This window comes from Hippopotamus amphibius, chromosome 6 (assembly GCF_030028045.1).
Source record: "Hippopotamus amphibius kiboko isolate mHipAmp2 chromosome 6, mHipAmp2.hap2, whole genome shotgun sequence".
In the NCBI taxonomy this organism is placed as follows: Eukaryota; Metazoa; Chordata; class Mammalia; order Artiodactyla; family Hippopotamidae; genus Hippopotamus; species Hippopotamus amphibius.
In genome coordinates, this window is record NC_080191.1 from 160,417,742 (window position 1) to 160,437,708 (window position 19,967).

At 39.7% G+C, this 19,967-nt stretch overlaps 1 protein-coding gene across 2 annotated transcripts in view; it reads right to left on the reverse strand.

The window, feature by feature from the left end:
- Positions 1 to 9,715: 9,715 nt before the first annotated feature.
- Positions 9,716 to 19,967, reverse strand: part of LOC130855704 (peroxisomal bifunctional enzyme) — a 54,297-nt gene continuing 44,045 nt past the window's right edge. For both annotated transcript variants that reach the window (XM_057739631.1, XM_057739632.1), the window contains one exon: positions 9,716 to 12,866. In XM_057739631.1, coding sequence (XP_057595614.1) covers positions 11,605 to 12,866 — 1,262 coding nt within the window. In that variant the 3' untranslated portion in view covers positions 9,716 to 11,604. The remainder of the gene's footprint in view (positions 12,867 to 19,967) is intronic.

The following is a 19,967-nucleotide window of genomic DNA, read 5'->3' on the forward strand; positions in this document are numbered from 1 at the left end:
TGTATCCCAATGAAGAGCCCTCTGGTAAAAAAAGTAAGTAGGGCCTCCTTCCGCTTTGGGATATCCCTGCCCTCTGACCATATGCAAAGAGGAAGAAGTCTAAGAAATGGGGGAACTACATGGCCAGGTTTGCACAATAGGCCTTGGCTTATTTGCTCCCCCAAATGCATGTTAGGAGGAAAGTAGAAGCGAGAAGAGACTGGCCAGCCTGATGCATCTAGAAGTGAGGCAGGAAGCACAAGAGAAGAGCACGTGGGTTCACACCCTTTTATAAATGTAGCCTGTTTTCGTTACCTAGTGCTGTGTAACAAATCACTCCAAAACGTGGCAGTTTACAGCGAGAATCATGGATTATGTCTCGCGGTTTCTGTGGGTCGGGAGGAATTAGATGGGGCACAGCAAGGAGGGTTTTCTCTGCTCCACAATTTCTGGACTCTCCACAGAAGATGCAAATGTTGAGGACTGGACCTGTCTGAAGGAGCGATCACTCACATGTCTGTGGTTTGCTGTCGGCCACATTGCTCACACGTGGCCTCTCCACGTGGCTTCCACTAACACTATCAGTGCCTCGAGAGAAAGCCAGGTGGAAGCCATGGTAACTTTTATGACCCCACCTCAAAGGTCACGCAGCGTCACTTCTGCTGCATTCGACTAGTTGAGGCACTTGCAAAGGTCTGCCTGGGTTCGGGGGGAGAGGACAGACCCTACCTCGCAATGAAGCATGTCTACATCACTTCATAACAACAGCATGAGAGATGAGACAGTTTGGGAAAATACACTCTTCCACACAGCTCAATCCACATCTTGGGCTCTGACCATTCAGATTAGAAACTTCTTCCCTGTTGAGTGGGAAGCCAACAAGGTGATCTGAGACAAGCGTGGCCAGGAAGAGGGCCTCAATTTTTGTTTCTTACAGAACCACCACCCTTTTCATACGGATATTAATTTAGAGACTCCTTCCCACACTCTTTGTAATTTCCTTACCTTGGTCCCTAAGAAATATTCAAATCAGCTGTCTGGTTTTGACCTCGAGATGGGACTAGGTTGATGGGTACGAGGGCACATATGTGGATACTCAAGAAGGACCCCTGCCCCGTCAACCTCCTTCTAAACAAAAAAACAGAAACAAAATAAAAACTAACACTTTTTTGAACTGTGCCTGAGAAATCCACATGAAAGTTAATTGGCCTTAGAACTATACTGGGGCTTCCCTGGTGGTCTGGTCTAGTGGTGAAGACTCCCGCACTCCCTATGCAATTCAATCCCTGGTCAGGGAACTAGGTCCCACATGCTGCAACTAAAAACAAAAAAGATTCCGTGTGCTGCAATGAAGATCTCACACGCAGCAATGCAAATCCCCCATGCTGCAACTAAGACCTGGCACAGTCAACTAAATAAACATTAAAAAGAAAAAAAAAAAACTATACCAAATGTTAAATTCAAACACGGTAGCACTTATATCTCATTAATTGTGTATACCTTAGTGGAAATTCATTTGGGTTTGAACTGTAGTAGAAGGGGGATAGAGATGGAGTTGAGAAGCTGTAAGGATGAGGTAGAGGAGGAAGGAAAAGCAGAAAGAGCAGAAGCTATAGTTACCTGGAGCTTTGCTGTGTTAAGCTTGACCGCGGTCTAGTTCTTGAAAGCAGGTTACATGGTTTTCCAGCTGTAAACCCACGCTATCAGCTGGGGAATCACAGATCCTCTCCACCCCTCAGCCAGACACCAATCCCCGAGGCCAGGCTTCCCTTTCACCCTACCCCTCACCAGAAGTGCCTCTCGCTTACGAGGATTCCTAAAGGAGGAACTAGGTAATTCATATTTTCTAATTAAAAATAATAGCAATGACAACATACTAACATTCATTAACCACTTACTATATGCCACATACTATGTTAAGTGCTCACACTGTCTCAAATAATCTTTACAAAAGTAATCTACGAGGCGGATCCTAGTTCCCACCCCCACTTTACAGATGAGGACGCTAGAGGCACAGAGAGGTTCAGTAGCTTGTCCAGTGCAGCACAGCTGCTAAGGCCTGAAGCTGAGATTTGAACCCAGGCAGCCTAGCTCTGGAGCCCGTGTTCTTAACCACTGCACTATTGCATAGGGAAACCTCATGCAAACCAGTTAATAAACCAGCACCTTTACTAATAAATAAATAAATAAAGATAAACATGGTGAACTAAAACTCTGCCTAAAATATTTAGTGAGAGGGAAAAAGAGCAAGTCAAGAGCAGGAAAAAATTAAACAACAATATATGGTAATAAAATAAAGAGCAAAACCAAGTTAGTGTATTAAAAAGGAAAAAGTGTTTTTAACTAAATGACTATTGTCTCAATAAAACAGGAAAAAATGTAAATTAATTAGATTAGAAATAAGAACATAATGCATAAGCAAATGGGTGCTTGCTTGCAAAAACATAAAGCGCTGTGACATCAGATAACTGAGAAGGAGATACAAGCAGTTACTCCATGAAGATGTCTAGTCCTAATGGGTGTATGAAAATTTCCCAAACTTTCAAAGAACAACAACAACAAAAATCCCTGTTACATAAATTTTATTTTCTTAAATAAATTTATTTCTTTATTGGCTGCATTGGGTCTTCGTTGCTGCACGGGCTTTCTCTAGTTGCAGAGAAGAGGGGCTACTATTCATTGCGGTGTGCAGGCTTCTCATTGCGGTGGCTTCTCTTGTTGCAGAGCAGAGGCTCCAGGCGTGTGGATTTCAGTAGTTGTGGCACAAGGGCTCAGTAGTTGTGGCACACAGGCTTAGTCGCTCTGAGGCATGTGGGATCTTCCTGGAGCAGGGATTAAACCCATGTCTCCTGCATTGGCAAGCAGATTCTTAACCACTGCGCCACCAGGGAAGCCCTATATAAACTTTAAATGTATGTGTTTGTGTGTGTAGTATGTTACTCAATTTATTTTATGAAGTGAAAATGATTAAATCTGAATAGGACTCAAATCAAATTATAGGCCAATCTCATCAAAGAACATAAATGTTAAGATTTTGTGTTAGCGAAAGAAGAGAAAAACTTTACATGTACTAGTTGCTATGCTTAATTGGAGAAACACAAAACTGGTACAAAGAAGTAAAAGTAATATAGGACATCACATTAACAGGGAATGAAAAATATAATATAATATAATATAATATAATATAATATAATATAATATAATTATATCCAAAGATATATTAACAAGTTTTTAGCTATATTTCTTATCTCTTTCTGATGAAAATTTTAAAAATCAGATGTTGGTAATTTAGGGTTGCTTTTTGTCATATGGAATTTAGTTCAGTAATTCACCAGAAAGGCAGATTCCTGCTCTGCATTGTTTAAACTCATCCCTCTCATATGAGGATATATCCTTTACTCCTGGGGAAGGAATGTGGAAGAAGGGGTACTGGTAACAAGAAAAATACGCGCATCTTAGGGCAGCGACCCTCATAATGACAGACTGTGGCACCAGGGATCTAGGGTCCAAGGAGAGACGAATTCAAGAGACTCATGTGTGTGAAATACACCAGCAATGCCCAGGAAAAGGAGTAGGAACAATCACTTCTAGATGTCCTGTTAACATACCTATTTTTTTTTTGTTGGCTTATTTTGATTTGAGCTGCTGCCGAACTACTTTTATCCTCAGCCCTTCCAAACAGGAAAGTAAGGCAACACTAGCTACATTGGATTTCCAGTCTAAACATAATGGAGTGTGTATTGAAAACAAAGAATTGATTTTATTCTTAAAGAAGAACATATATTGCTTTCTCAAATCAGATCTATTTTTCCAGAAATGTTATCAATAACTATTCAAGAAGAAAGAAAGTATTATGTATAAATATCAGAAAGGAAGAAACAAAAGCATCTGTTTTACAGATAGCATGATTACAGACCTAGAAATCTAAGGAAATTAAATATTGAATGGAAATAATGAGTTTAGTTGCAGGACTGACTCCAAAAAATTTGTAGGTATCTATGTATATTACATACACACACATGTGCATTGTATTATATATTTATCAGTAAATGTACTGATATATAACAAGGGAATACAATGAAAATGGATTTTACTGTTGGTATTACAAAAAAAAGGATTAAATATATGGGAATTGATGTAACTTGTGGCAAGGTTTATTCAGGGAAATCATAGAGAGGTCTGTTGATAAATTGAGTGTTATATTTGCTGCTGATTAGGAAAGTAAGTATGTTAGTATTTCCAAGTCTAATAGGTAGATTTATCAATTAAAGCCTCAGCAAATTAAAGTCCCTAACAAATGAAGACAGCAATTCCTCTGGTATAGTAACAAGAAGAATGTCAAAGAATTTTTGTTTTATTTATTTTGTAGATTTTTTGATGTGGACCATATTTTTAAGACTTTATTGAATTTGTTACAATATTGCTTCTGTTTTATGCTTTGGTTTTTTGGCCCTGAGGCATGTGGGATCTTATTTCCCTGACCAGGGATCGAACATGCACCCCTTGCATTGGAAGGCAAAGTCTTAAGAACTGGGCCACAAGGAAAGTTCCAAGAAGCAGACTCTGAGATGGAGATGAGTGTGAATATTGTTCAGGGAAGGTTCTTGGGATTAACACCGGTGAAGGGGAGGGGAGGAGGCAGGAATGAGCAGAGGGAGAGGTTGAGCTGCATTTGGTTACCAACAAAGGCCCCAGCCTAATGTCATTGGGACCTACGTTAGCCCTTCAGAGCTGGGGCAAGAAAATCAGGTGTTTATACTCCTGTGTTGAGCAGTCATTGAATACACGCTACTTTTTACATTATTTTTATTGGAGTATAGTTGCTTTACAATGCCGTGATGGTTTCTACTGTATAGCAAAGTAAATCAGCTATACATATACCTAGACCCCATCTTTTCTGGATTTCCTCTCCATTTAGGTCACCACAGAGCATTGAGTAGAGTTTGCTGTGCTCTACAGTAGGTTCTCATTAGTTATCTATTTTAGACATAGTATCAATAGTGTATATATGTCAATCACAATCTTCCAGTTCTTCCCACCACCACCCCCCCGTCCCCGAATACAAGCTATTTTTGGAAGGTGTGATCTTGAGCAAGGCAATCCCAGAAGAAGGCCATTTTCTGGTGGCAGTCCTAGCAATTGGGAGAATAAAACTCGTTTCTAAAAGAGGATCTGGGTAGCACATGACATAAATGTTGAGTATACATCTATAATACATAATAATAGGATGTTTATAAATGATATACTTTTACTACTATATTGACATATATATCCGTTTTAAACATAACAAAATAGAAATTTATAAAGAATGAGATAGTGATGAAATAATGTATTAAAACATTTTGCTAACAGGTGATGGTTTCATACTACTATTCATTAAATAAGACATAATACACACGTAGGGCAGGTGAGCTTCATCATGAATGGTAGGTTGTAAGTCAATACTTCTAAGAATCTTCTCGATAATTTCAGTTTTTTTGGCCAACCTCTTGTCTGACCTGACTGCTTGCATTATTTGTATTATCTTCAACTGTGCTTTCTTTCAAAGAATTTTTTTAAGAGTGCTGTCTTTGAAGGAATCTTTCGTGAGGGTTCATTTAGTTAAATTAAATAATTCAGTCTAAATATCCACTTAGCCCAGCATACGGAATCTGCACTATTTCTCAACATGCTGGAAGCAAGTGTAGGAGGGAGGCGGCCACTGTCAACCTCCCTGCATGCTGGAACGCACCCTCCTCCCTCGCGATGCTCCTCTCCTGACGTGTGGCTGCTGAGACGCAACCTGGCGAGGACAAGGGTGTTCTCATGTACGTGAAATACTAATAAACACGAATCTCTTGGGTTTTAGACAAATAAGGAGCAAGAGCAGTTCTAAATATTTCCTGCCTGCACCTCTGTGGGTCATCTTTCACACCACCTTGGGAGGGGCACCCCATTTTGGAGATCTCCGGTCTAGTGAGCAGAAGGTGTGTGCACCCCAAATCCAGCACCTCCCTTTTGGTCCGTACTGAGAGATACTGCTTCCTGAATTATTCTTCTTTCCGTCTTCCTTTCTGATAACATATCTTTTGTTAGTGTTTTCATCTCTAATCAGGTAGGAGTCAATCTGAGGTTTAAGTAGGCCTGTGAGACTGTTTCTTGCTAAGTTGATGTCATCATTTCTGCTATCCCTTTGTCTTTGTGGTCCAGTTTTTAAATTAGGTTCAGGATCTTAGTCGTGTCTCCATGAACTGCCTACAACAATTATATGTGAAACATAACATACAAGTTTCTGAGCAATTCAACATCAAGTTGAAAAACACATCACACTGGCAAAACATTGTTTTTCTTAAAACAAGAAATCCTGTTTAACGAGATCAGATTCTCAAAGCTGCCTGTGTGTCAGAATGACCTATGGCACTGAGAAAAACAAAAAGAAAACGAAACAAAACCCACCCATTGTTGGACCCCACCTGCATTAGTTAGGATTAGAGTCAGCTGTGAGGAATTAAAGACCTACAGTGATAGTGTCTTGACCATGATGGGAGTTGATTTCTCTCTCACACAAATGACTGCTGGAAGGCAGACTAGCACCTCTGCTTTGTGAGGTGCTGGGGAACCAACCTCTTTGCAGCCCTCCTTTCTGCTATCCCTAGGGACCTTTGTCCTTGTGGTCCAGTATAGTGGGTTGAACTCCAGCCTTCACGTCTATGTTCCAGGCAGCAAGATGGAGGAAGGGACAAAAAAGAAACAGGAAAAGCATGCATATCATCTGATCCTTAAGGTAGGTTTCCCAAAGCTGCCATGTGACACTGCCACTTACATCCTATTGTCTGGATCTTAGTCACATGTTCACAACTGGATGCAAGAGAAGCTGACAATGATACTGTGTATTCTGAACAACAAAAGACTCAGCTCAAAAGCGAGAAGTTTATTGCTAAAAAGAAGAGAAAATGGGAGATAGCCAGTCATTCTGACACACAGGCAGCTTTGAGAATCTAATCTCGTTAAATAGTCCCTGCTAAAACTTACAAATTAGGGACTCTCTAGACCTTGGAAGTCTTCAGGAATCCAAGTGCACTTATGATTTGGTTGGAGAGATATTGCTGTACCCCATCCGAAGGATCTCATGTTCAGAATTAGCAACTGCTTCTGTGCTCTCTTAGAGAAGTTGTCAAGATGTGCGCAAGGTCGATTGCATCAGCTCTGCGCATGTCATTTTATCAGATGCTTTCAGGCATCCCTCTGCCAGCCTATCTTAAGTTTGGTGAAAGAGAACAAATAAATATTACAATTGAAATACCCTGGAATTCTTTTAACAATATTTTTAATTTTTATTTATTTTTTAAAAGTTATTGAGATATAACGGACGTACAATAAACTGCACATATTCAAAGTGTACAATTTGATTTTTTATTAGTCATCTATTTTATACATATTAATGTATATATGGCAATCCCAATCTCCCAATTCATCCCACCCCACCCCCCAACCCCTTCCCCACCTTGGTGTCCATATGTTTGTTCTCTACATCTGTGTCTCTATTTCTGCCTTGCAAACCGGTTGATCTGTACCATTTTTCTAGATTCCACATATATGCGTTAATATACGATATTTGTTTTTCTCTTTCTGACTTACCTCACTCGGTGTGACAGTCTCTAGGTCCATTCATGTCTCTACAAATGACCTAGTTTTGTTCCTTTTTGTGGCTGAGTAATATTCCATTGTATATATGCACCACATCTCCTTTATCCATTCATCTGTCGATGGACATTTACGTTGCTTCCATGTCCTGGCTATTGTAAATAGTGCTGCAATGAACATTGGGGTGCATGTGTTGTTTTGAATTATGGGTTTCTCTGGGTGTATGCCCAGTAGTGGGATTGCTGGGTCATATGGTAATTCTATTTTTAGTTTCTCAAGGAACCTCCATACTGTTCTCCATAGTGGCTGTATCCATTTACATTCCCACCAACAGTGCAAGAGTGTTCCATTTTCTCCACACTCTCTCCAGCATTTACTCTTTGTAGATTTTGACAAGAATTAAAAGCGCTGTTCACCTGTCACATGTTCCTCTTTCTCAGGGTGCTAGGAAAAAAATACTAGGAAGAACAGACAAGATGTACAGGTGACCCTTGAACAAGGCTGGGGTCAGGGGCTTTAATCCTTCCCCCAGTCTACAAATCCACCTAAAATTCATAGTGGGCCCTCCATACATGCAGTTCCTCAGTATCTTTGGTTCCTACATATCATCAGATTCAATGAATCGTGGATGGTGTAGTACTGTACAGTTCAAACCTAAGTTGTTCAAGGGTCAAATGTAATCTTTTACTAAAGATTTGGTCCATTAGAGACTCCAATCGTAATAGAGACTTTCCTTTTACTTTTGTCAACTAACTTTGTTTAGAAACATACTTACAGCAATAAAAAGAAGAAACTGTTTGGGGCTTGAAACCGCTACACAGTGGGCCCTGGAAGCAATACTGGGTGCTGTATGACTCCATGGGTACTACTCACATTAGTTCTATGTGAACGGCAGCCACCGGGAGCATGGTATAAATGGTGTCCCTCAGAGTTGGGTAATGTTGCAGTCCTGCCAGGAAGCAGTGTAGCTTGTCTGTTAATCTCAAAATACACATAAACTGGCAAAATAACCACGTGGCACTGACGGTCCCAAGAAGAGCCAAAGACTATTCTGTTCTTAAAGAAAGCTGTTTTTAAACATAGTCCAGAGAACTTGATTTATATTAATTTCATCAATGTCTACCAAAAGGGGTCACCTAATCTGGTCAATCTGCAACATTTCAGACTTCCCAGGTGTAACAGGGATTTCTGTAACATTTCTGTAACACCATTAATCACGGGGGTGTAGGGTCCCTCAGGTGCCTTCTTGTGAGCACACCTGTTCCTGCTGGAAAGGAACACACGGATAGAGACCGCAGCTGCACGGTGGCTTTCCTGATTTAAGGGACAGCATCACTCTCCTCTTTAAAGCTGGAGTATCACGGCAAAGCTTCAAGCGTGCTTCTACCATGTAGTTCTTGTCAGAGTCAACTACCATTAGAACACATTTTAAAAATGTCATCCAGATGGTATTTTTAAAAAAGATAGTTTTAAAATTATTAACAACAACCACAACAAAATAAACTTTTAAGCAAGTGCATTTTCAATAATGGGACAGGATGTCTTGGAAAGGTTTCTTCACATTAACCACTGCTGTTTGTCGGATCCAACAGTTTGAATCACTTTTTCCTCCTTTGATACAAAATAAGGATAAATGAACTCACGCTTCTTCTTCCCATTTTATATCAATATATAAAGTATTGGTCCTTAACACTTATTGGGTCATAGACACTTCAGAGAATACGATGTAAGATATGGCACCTTTTCTAAGAAATGCACTCAGATACATATACACAAATACTAGCATAAGATTTCAGGGATTATTGACTCAAAATCTATTCACAGACACTATAGTTTCAAAACCCCAATCTAGAGGAGAAGGTAGGATGAAAATAAGTTTTAAGAACTGAAAAAAAAAAAAACAACCCTCAAAGTTGAAATCTACTCAAGGTCTAAAGAAGGAAAATTTGAAATAAGTTTACATTAATTTGAAACCAAGTCACTTTGGAGACAGAGTTAATATTTTCAGGAATTTCTTCTATTGATGTTTTTCATTTCAAGGACCAATTTATAGAAAATCTAGCAATATACATCTCAAAAAGTATTCTAAATTAAACTACAATTCAAAGCAACCTCTAGAAGTTTTTTTGGCTTGTTTTTTACAATAGAAAAATTGTACTATATTCTTTCAATATTTCTTTATCAGAACTTTTGGTAATTTTGTTGGGGTTCAATGGTGAAACTACTGTAAAAAACAGTTCATTTACATCACCCCAAAAGACACTAACCTAAGCCCATTTGTTTCTTTGTTTACTTATTTAGTAACTTTATTAACATATAGTTCACACAGCACACAGGTCACACAATTAAGGCACACAGCTCAATGGTTTTTAGTAGGTGCACAGAGTTATGCAACCATCGCCAGCATAATTTCAGGACATTTTCATCAACCCAGAAAGAAACCCTGCACCCATTAGTAGCTACTCCCCATTCCCCACCCTCACTCATTCCAGCCTTAGGCAACCTGGAATCTGCTTTCTGCCTCAATAGATTTGCCTGTTTTTTCATTTAGCACAATATTTTCAAGGTGCATCATGCTGTAGCATGTAAGAGCACTTCATTTCTCTTTAGGACTAAATAATATCCTATTGCATGGCTATTCTACATTTTATTTATCCAGTCACCAGTTGATGGACATTAGGGTTGTTTCCAATTTGGGCCTATTATGAATAATTATGCTGTAAACATCTGTGTACCAGTTTTGTGTTGACGAGCCCCTCAACTTTTTTTTCTTTAAGAACTTTTATTGAGGTACAATTGACATACAATAAACTGCATATATTTAAAGTGTACAACTCGATACTTTTTTTCTTATTAGTAAGGTGTGTATTAGCCCCTCAACTTTTAACCATGTAAGGCAACAAGTAAAAAAGAGAAGAATTCTTATAACAAAATTATACAAAATTTGTTTGGCAATAATTTTAGATTTGTTAAGACTCAACCATTTCATACCCAACATCACAAAGGCTTCTCATGACTGGGAAACACATTATTACTTTATCACAGAATTAGAAGAGGTTTGATCCCTGAGAGCCCATCTTACACTAAGTCAACAACTTACTACTTTCCCTTACTTCTGCTTAAATAGGAGAGTACATGAAGACCAGGTTGTGGACATCCAGGGGTCTGGAGGAAACTATCATCAAATGTTACTGAGCCCTTCGCAAGCAGCAAGGACAACTATGTGCACGGGCCTTGGACAGAAGTGATACACGGAGCACGACTTGCCAAGCGACCCTGACCGCCCCATTCTGGCCTGAAGTATGTGCTTTCCTCACCAACTCCCAACCATGCTTGGCCTGAACGTCAACACCACTCTGCTGCTGATCCTCTGCCTCTCCCTGGGCAGCTTTCCAAGCTCACTCATAGAGACCGTTACTGCTGACTCTACCCTGTCAACCACCTCCACTCCACCTTGAGACTCTGAAGTGAACTTTGTCACAGGCGTCCTTGCTGCATGAATGCCCCTCCGGACTCCAGGTCTGTCAACCGCTGCTGTGCAAGATGCTCAGGGGGGCACAGTGAGTGTCTGGTGAGTGAAGGGCCCGTGAGATTGCCTATCAGGGCTACGTGTGTGAAGCTGAAAGGGCTCAAGTGAATTAGGCATTGATCACTTAATAACTGATGACATATTTCTCCAATGATCAGAGAACTTGGGAACCTCAACTTATTCCTGAGGCTCTCTCCTTAGCTATCATGGTGTTAACACAAATTTGTTCACTGCAATTGAAATAATTTATCTGATAGGGACAGATTCCCAGACAAAGGAAGCACATGCCTTAAGAGTTGAGCCATTAGAATCTTTATCGGACAGAAGACCCACAGAGGAGTTGTAGCCGGCCAATGATTTCTTTTGCTTTGTATTTCAGAACAATCTTACTTTGGATCTTTGGATTTAGCTTCAGTGAAATTCAGTGAGCAATACCTGATGCCAGCATGTGAGGCAAAACCTGAAAGGCTGAATCACAGTTTACTGCTGGGGAGTCCTGCCAAGCTTTGCCACTCTTTCAGAGGAGGGTTTCCCTGCGAAGCCAGTTTTTTCAGATAGTCACAAGGCTCCAGTTGGGGAATATCAGGATTCTGCCTGTGATATTTCTGCAACTTCTCTAGCACTGTGGGCAACCCAACTGTGGACGCATAGAACATGGGCCCACCCCTGTGCCTTGGCCAACCATACCCGTGTAAATAGACAATATCGATGTGCTCTGGGGTAGATGCTATCCCTTCCCCTAAGATGCGGAATGCTTCATTGATGAGTGAATATAAGCAGCGCTCAAGGATCTCATCCCGGCTAATGACACGTGGGTCAATGTGATGGGTTTCTCTGTACTGGGTCAGAAACTTGGAAAGCCAGGGATCAGGTGTGTGAATCCTACCCAATGGCTTATCATAAAGGTACCAACCCTTCCCTGTCTTCTGGCCAAAGCGTCCTGACTCACAGAGCATATCAGGAATTGGGCAATATCTGGAGCTGCCTCGCTTTCGGGCAGGAGTTCCTGGAGGCAACGCAGGTCCGGTAAGACCTTGCCCTTTCCGGGATTTCCAACCTACATCCAACCCAGCAAGATCAGACACTCTAAAAGGTCCCATTTTGAAACCAAACTCTTCCAGCACCTGATCTATCTCCTCTGGTTTACTGCCTTCTTCTAATAAGAAATAAGTCTGACTATAATAAGGGGACAACATTCGATTCCCAACAAATCCAAAACAATTGCCTACGACTACTCCAATTTTTTCAATCTTCTTTGATAAATTCATAACAGTGGCAATGGTAGTAGGAGAAGAGTATCGGCTGGGAATAACCTCTAACAACTTCATGACATGAGCTGGGGAGAAGAAGTGGGTGCCAATGACCAAGTGAGGACGATTGCTGGCAGACGCAATCTCATCAATGTCCAGGGCTGAAGTATTGGTGCACAAAAATGCTTCTGGCTTGCACACGGCTGACAGTTCAGCAAAGACCCGTTTCTTCAGGTTCATGTCCTCAAATACTGCTTCAATGACTAAATCCACACCACTAAGCTCTTTCATAGATGTGGTTAACCTGGGTTTTGGTCCTGTCCAAGGGTGGCCGCTCTGCTGCATTTTGGATGCTTCCTTTTCCACGATGGAGGTTATTATCTTGTTTGCAGTCTCTAGCTGCCTCTTGTCTGATTCTACAGCAATCACAGGGATTTTGGCCTTTGCTAAAGATACGACGATGCCTCGGCCCATTGTTCCCAAGCCTGCAGACAAGAGAAACAGAGACATAGATGTAGAGAACAAACGTGTGAACACCAGAGGGGGGAAAGGGGGTGTGATAAATTTTGCAGATTGGCATTGACATATATACACTGTTGGGTACGAAATAGATAACTAGTGAGGACCTGCTGTATAGCACAGGGAACTCTATACAGTGCTCTGTGGTGACCTGGGTGGGAGGGAAACCCAGAAGGGAGGGGATATGTGTATACATCTGGCTGGTTCACTTCACTGTGCAGCTGGACCTAGCACAACACTGTAAAGCAACTATAACCCAACAGACAAATAAATTTTTTAAAAAAGGAGTGAAGGAGAAAAAGAATGAGTCAATGGTATTGGGAAATGGGAAACTACTCAGTGAATGGAAGGCTTCTGTGGAAATGTGGCATTCAAAGATATCAATTCAAGGACTACAAGTAGACTGAATACTAGTTAAGGCTAGGCACTGTATTATGTGCTCCAGAGGGTATAACAACAAGTAGGATTCATTCACACACACACACACACACACACACACACACACTATTAGAAATAAGCAAGTTCAGCAAGGTTGCAGGATACAAGACCAATATACAAAAATCAATTCTATTTATATATACTAGCAATGAATAATCTGAATATGAAATTAAGAAAACTATTCCACTTATAACAGTGTTAAAAAGAATAAAATACTTTAGAAAAATTTAAGGGAGAATCATAAGACTTATACACTAAAAACCAAAGAACATTGTTGAAAGAAATTAAAGAAAACCTGACTAAATGGAAAGACATCCCCTGTCTGTGGATCAGAAGACTTAATATTGTTAAGATGGCAATACTACGCAAATCAATCTGCAGATCCAGTGCCATCACTATGAAAAATCCAACCGGTTTTTGGCAGAAATAAACAAGCTGATCCTAAAAGTCATATAGAAATACAAATGGCTATCCAGAATAACCAAAACAATACAGGGAAAAAAAAGAAAAAATTCTTTCCAATTTCAAAACTTTTGACAAACCTACAGTATTCAGGACTATGTGGTACAGGTATAAGGATAGACATGTACATCAATGAGATAGAATTAAGAGTCCTGAAATAAACTCATACACTTATGGAAAATCAATTTTTGACAAGGACACCAACATAATCCAATGGGGAAAGAATAGTCTTTCTCAACTAAGGTGCTGGGACAACTGGATATCCACATCTAAAAGAATGATGGACTTCTGCCTCACACCACATACAAAAATTAAATCAAAGTGGATCAAAGACCAAAGTAAGAGCTAAAACTATAAAACTCTTATGAGTAACTCTTCATGACCTCGGATTAGGCAATGGTTTCTTAGATATGACACCAAGAGCATTAGCAATAAAAGAAAAAAAAATAGATAAATTGGACATCATCAAAATTAAAAACTTTTGTGCTTTGAAGGACACAAAAAAGTGAAAAAATCCCCACAGAATGGAAGAAAATATTTCCAAATCATATATCTGATAAGATACTTGTATCAGAATATATAAAGAACACAAACTCAACAATAAAAAGATACCTCAATTCAACATTGATCAACTAGAGATTCTCAACCTGCGTGAGTAAGTCGGACAGAGAAAGACAAACATCATATGATATCGCTTATATGTGGAACCTAAAAAAAGGGTACATTGATCTTCCTTTCTATTTTTGTGCCAGTACCATACTGTCTTGATCACTGTGGCCTTGTAGTATAGTTTGAAGTCAGGAAGCCTAATTCCACAAACTCCATCTTTCCTTCTCAAGATTGCTTTGGCTATTCGGGGTCTTTTGCATTTCCATACACATTGTAAGATTTCTTGTTCTAGTTCTGTGAAAAATGCCATTGGTAATTTGATAGGGATTGTATTGAATCTATAAATTGTTTCGCGTAGGATGCTCATTTTCACAATGTTGATTCTTCCAATCCAAGAACATGGTATATCCCTCCATCTGTTTGTATCATCTTTGATTTCTTTCATCAGCATCTTATAGTTTTCTGCATACAGGTCTTTTGCCTCCTTAGGCAGGTTTATTCCGAGGTATTTTGTTCTTTTTGTTGCAATGGTAAATGGGAGAGTTTCCTTAATTTCTCTTTCTGCTTTTTCATTGTTAGTGTATAGGAATGCAAGAGATTTCTGTGCATTAATTTTGTATCCTGCTACTTTACTAAATTCATCAATTAGTGCTAGCAGTTTTCTGGTAGAATCTTTAGGGTTTTCTGTGTATAATATCATGTCATCTGCAAAGAGTGACAATATCAATGGAACAGAATAGAGAACTCAGAGGTAAACTCAAGCACATATGGGCACCTTATCTTTGACAAAGGAGGCAAGAATATACAGTGGAAAAAAGACAACCTCTTCAATAAGTGGTGCTGGGAAAATTGGACAGCAACATGTGAAAGAATGAAATTAGAACACTTCCTAACACCATACACAAAAATAAACTCCAAATGGATTAAAGACCTAAATATAAGGCCAGGCACTATAAAACTCCTAGAGGAAAACATAGGCAGAACACTCTATGACATTCATCAAAGCAAGATCCTTTTTGACCCACCTCCTAGAATAACGGAAATAAAATCAAGAATAAACAAATGGGACCTAATGAAACTTAAAAGCTTTTGCACAGCGAAAGAAACCATAAACAAGATAAGAAGACAATCCTCAGAATGGGAAAAAGTAGTTGCCAGTGAAGTAACAGACAAAGGATTAATCTCCAAATTATACAAGCAGCTCATGCAGCTTAATACCAGAAAAGCAAGTAACCCAATCCACAAATGGGCAGAAGACCTAAATAGACATTTCTCCAAAGCAGACATACAGATGGCCAACAAACACATGAAAAGATGCTCAACATCACTCATCATTAGAGACATGAAAGTCAAAGCCGCAATGAGGTATGACCTCACACTGGTCAGAATGGCCATCATCAAAACATCTAGAAACAATAAATGTTGGAGAGGGTGTGGAGAAAAGGGAACTCTCCTGCACTGTTGGTGGGAATGTAAGTTGGTGCAGCCACTATGGAAAACAGTTTGGAGGTTCCTTAAAAAATTAAAATGGAACTACCATATGATCCAGTAGTCCCACTCCTGGGCATATACCCAGAGAAAACCATAATCCAAAAAGAAACATGTACCATAATGTTCATTGCAGTACTATGTACAATAGCCAGGACATGGAATCAACCTAAATGCCCATCAACAGATGAATGGATAAAGAAGATGTGGCATATATATACAATGGAATATTACTCAACCATAAAAAGGAATGATATGGAGCTATCTGTAATGAGGTGGATAGACCTAGAGTCTGTCATACAGAGTGAAGTAAGCCAGAAAGAGAAAATCACATACTGTATGCTAACTCATATATACAGAATCTAAGGGGAAAAAATGTGGTACTGATGAACCCAGTGACAGGGCAAGAATAAGGATGCAGATGCAGAGAATGGACTGGAGGACACAGGGTTGGGGGGGTGGGGGGAAAAGGGGAAGCTGGGACGAAATGAGAGAGTAGCATAGACATATATACACTACCAACTGCAAAATAGATAGCTAGTGGGAAGTTGCTGTATAACAAAGGGAGATCAACTCAATGATGGGTAATGCCTTAGAGGGCCAGGACTGGGAGGATGGGAGGTAGTCGCGGGAGGGAGGGGATATGGGGATATATGTATAAATACAGCTGATTCACTTTGGTGTCCCTCAAAAGCTGGTCCAAGAGTGTAGAGCAATTATATTCCAATAAAGAGCTTAAAAAATAAAAATTAAAAAATTAGAAAAGAGTAAAAATGAACTTATCTACAAAACAGAAATAGAGTTACAGATGTAGAAAACACACTTATGGTTACTGGGGGTAAGTGGAGGGGAGGGATAAACTGGAAGATTAGGATTGATATAAACACATTACTGCTATATATAAAATAGATAACTAATAAGGACGTACTGTACAGCACAGGGAACTCTACTCAATATTCTATAATGGCCTATATGGGAAAGTAATCTAAAAAACAGTGGATATATGTATATGTATAACTGACTTATTTTGCTGTACACCTGAAAGTAACACAACATAGTAAATCAAGTATACTCCAGTAAAAATTTTAAATTAAATAAATAAAATAAAATTAGGCAAAGGATCTAATAAACATTTCTCCAAAGAAAATATGCAAATGGCCAATAAGCATATGAAGAGATGCCTAATATCATTTGTCATTATGGAAATGCAGGTCAAAACCACAATGAACTACCACTTCACACCCGCTAGGATAGCTATAATTTTAAAAGATAGACAATAACAAGTTATGGTGAGGATGTGAAGAAATTAGTACACTGATTCACTGCTGGCAAATTGTAAAATGGTGCTGCTGCTGTAGAAAACAAGTTGGAAGTTCCTCAAGATGTTAAACATGGAGTTACCACATGATCCAGCAATTCCACTCCTAGGTACGTAGGTATATGCATAACCCAAGAGAAATGAAGATATACATCCACACAAAAGTCATACATAGATGTTCATAGCAGCAATATTCAAAATAGCCAAAAGGAAGAAACAAGCGAAATGTCCATCAACATGGATAAACAAAAGGTGGTGTGTCTCTCCAATGGGATATCACTCAGCCATAAAAGTAAATGGTACATTATAACATGGATGAGCCTTAAAAAACGTTATGCTAAATTAAAGAAGTTGGACACAAAAGGTTACATGTTATATGATTCCATTTATATGAAACGTCCAGAACAGGAAAATCCATAGAGACAGAAAGTAGATTCGTAGTTGCCAGAAGCTGGGAGGAAGGGCAATGAGGAGTGACTGCTAATGGGTACAGGGTTTCTTTTCAGGGTGATGAAAATGTTCTAAAATTTTCTGTGGCAATGGTTGCACAACTTTATGAATATCTAAAAACCACTAAGTGTACTCTTTTTTGTGACATTGTTATTATGTATTTTTAAAAAGTTTTAATTGTGGTAAAATACATATAACATCAAACTTAACATCATGACCAGTTTTACGTGTACCGTTCCGTGGCATAAAGCACATTTACAGAGTTGTGCAGCCAGCACCGCCATCCATCTCCAGAACGCTTTTCATCTTGCAGAACTGAAACTCTGTACTCATGAAACAATAACTCCCCATTCCTCCCTCTCCCCAGCCCACGGCAGCCATCATTCCACTTCCTAGCTTTATAATTTTGACTACTCTAGGTACCTCATGTAAGTGGAATCTAATAGTATTTGTCCCTTTGTGACTAGCTTATGTCACTTAGCAGAAGAGCCTCCAGGTTTACTCATGTTGCAGTATGTGCCAGAATTTCCTACCTCTTAAGGCTGAATAATATCCCTTTGAATATATATATGTACCACATTTTGTTTATTCATTCACCTGTCAATGGACATCTGGATTACTTCCACCATTATTCCACTATGGTGAGTAATTCTCCTATGCACATGAGTGTACAAATACCTGTTTGAGTCCCTGCCTTCAATTCTTTTGGGTATTTACCCAGAAGTGGAATTGCTGAATCATATGGTAATTCTATTTTTAATTTTTGGAGAAACTGCCATACTGTTTTTCATAGCCGCTGCACCACGTTATGTTGAATTGTACTCTTTAAATGGGTGAATTGTGGGACTTCTCTGGTGGCACAGTGGTTAGGAATCCACCTGCCAATGCAGGGGAACATAGGATTGAACCCTGGGCCTGGAAGATCCCACATGCCACGGAGCAGCTAAGCCCATGCACCACAACTACTGAGCCTGCGCTCTAGAGCCCGCGAGCCACAACCACTGGACCTGCGTGCTGCAACTACTGAAGCCTGGGCGCCTAGAGCCCGTGCTCTGCAACAAGAAAAGCCACCACAATGAGAAGCCTGAGCACCACAACAAAGAGGAGCCACCGCTCTCTGCAACTAGAGAAAGCTGGCGCACAGCAACAAAGACCCAACACAGCCAAAAATAAATAAATAAATAAATTTATTTTTTAAAAATGGGTGAATTTTATGACACGGTTTCATCTCAATAAAACTGTTATTAGAAATACAAGTAGAACCAACCTTCAGGGAACTTATAATCTAGTTGTGGTTAGAAGAAAAGTTCACAAATATCCACCCTAAAAGGTAAATATGCGACGAGAAACGTTCAAATTTCTTTGGTGATTCAAAGGAAAGAGATTATTTTGGGTTGGATGAGTCAAGAAAAACTTCAAGATAAAGATATTTGAAGAAAGATTTAAAGAAAGATCATGTTGAAACAGTGGAATTGGAGAAGTTGAACCACCCAGCCAGGGAAGGGAAAAGAAAAGTGAGAAATACTTTAAACAAAGGCAAGAAGAATGGAAAATGTAGAAAAATTATTTGATGGCAAAAATGTTGTTGTTTTTTCCCCCACACCATTTCATTTTCTTCCTGGGCACACAGAAGCCTGTACTTCCCAGACAGAAGTCTGTATCCTGGTAGGGCCTGTAACTAATTCCGGTCAAGGAAATGGAGGAGGGGTGGTGTGGGATCACGACTGGCCCCTAAAATCTCCCACAAGGTCCTTCATGACCACCTGGGTGTAGAGGACGCAGAGAACAACTCTGAGGCCTTGGAGGAGAGACCCTGGAGCAGGTGTTGGCCTGCAGGTCACATCCAGCCCACGGCCTGCTTCTGCACTGCCTGTGAGCTAACAATGTCCTTACACTTTAAATAGTTGAAAATGAAAGAATAAGGATATTTTGTGACACATGAAAAGTATATCAAATTCAAATTTCAGTGTCCATAAATGAAGTTTCACTGGAATCAACCACACTGATTTGTTTTTGAATTGTCTATGTGTGTTTTAGTCCTCACTAGCAGAGCTGAGTAGTTGCAACAGAGACCACATGGCCCCAAAAGCCTAAAACATTTATTATCTGGAACTTAACAGAAAAAGTTTGTTGACCCTTGTCCAGGAGAATGGCAGAGCCACTAATTGGAAAGAGCCTGGTTCTAGAATTACTGTGGAGTGAGGAGGAAATGTGTCTTTATTGTGTTAAGCCACTGAGATTGTTATCTGTTATAGCAGCAGGCTATCCATTACCTCACCAACTCACTGTGGATAGTCTGTGA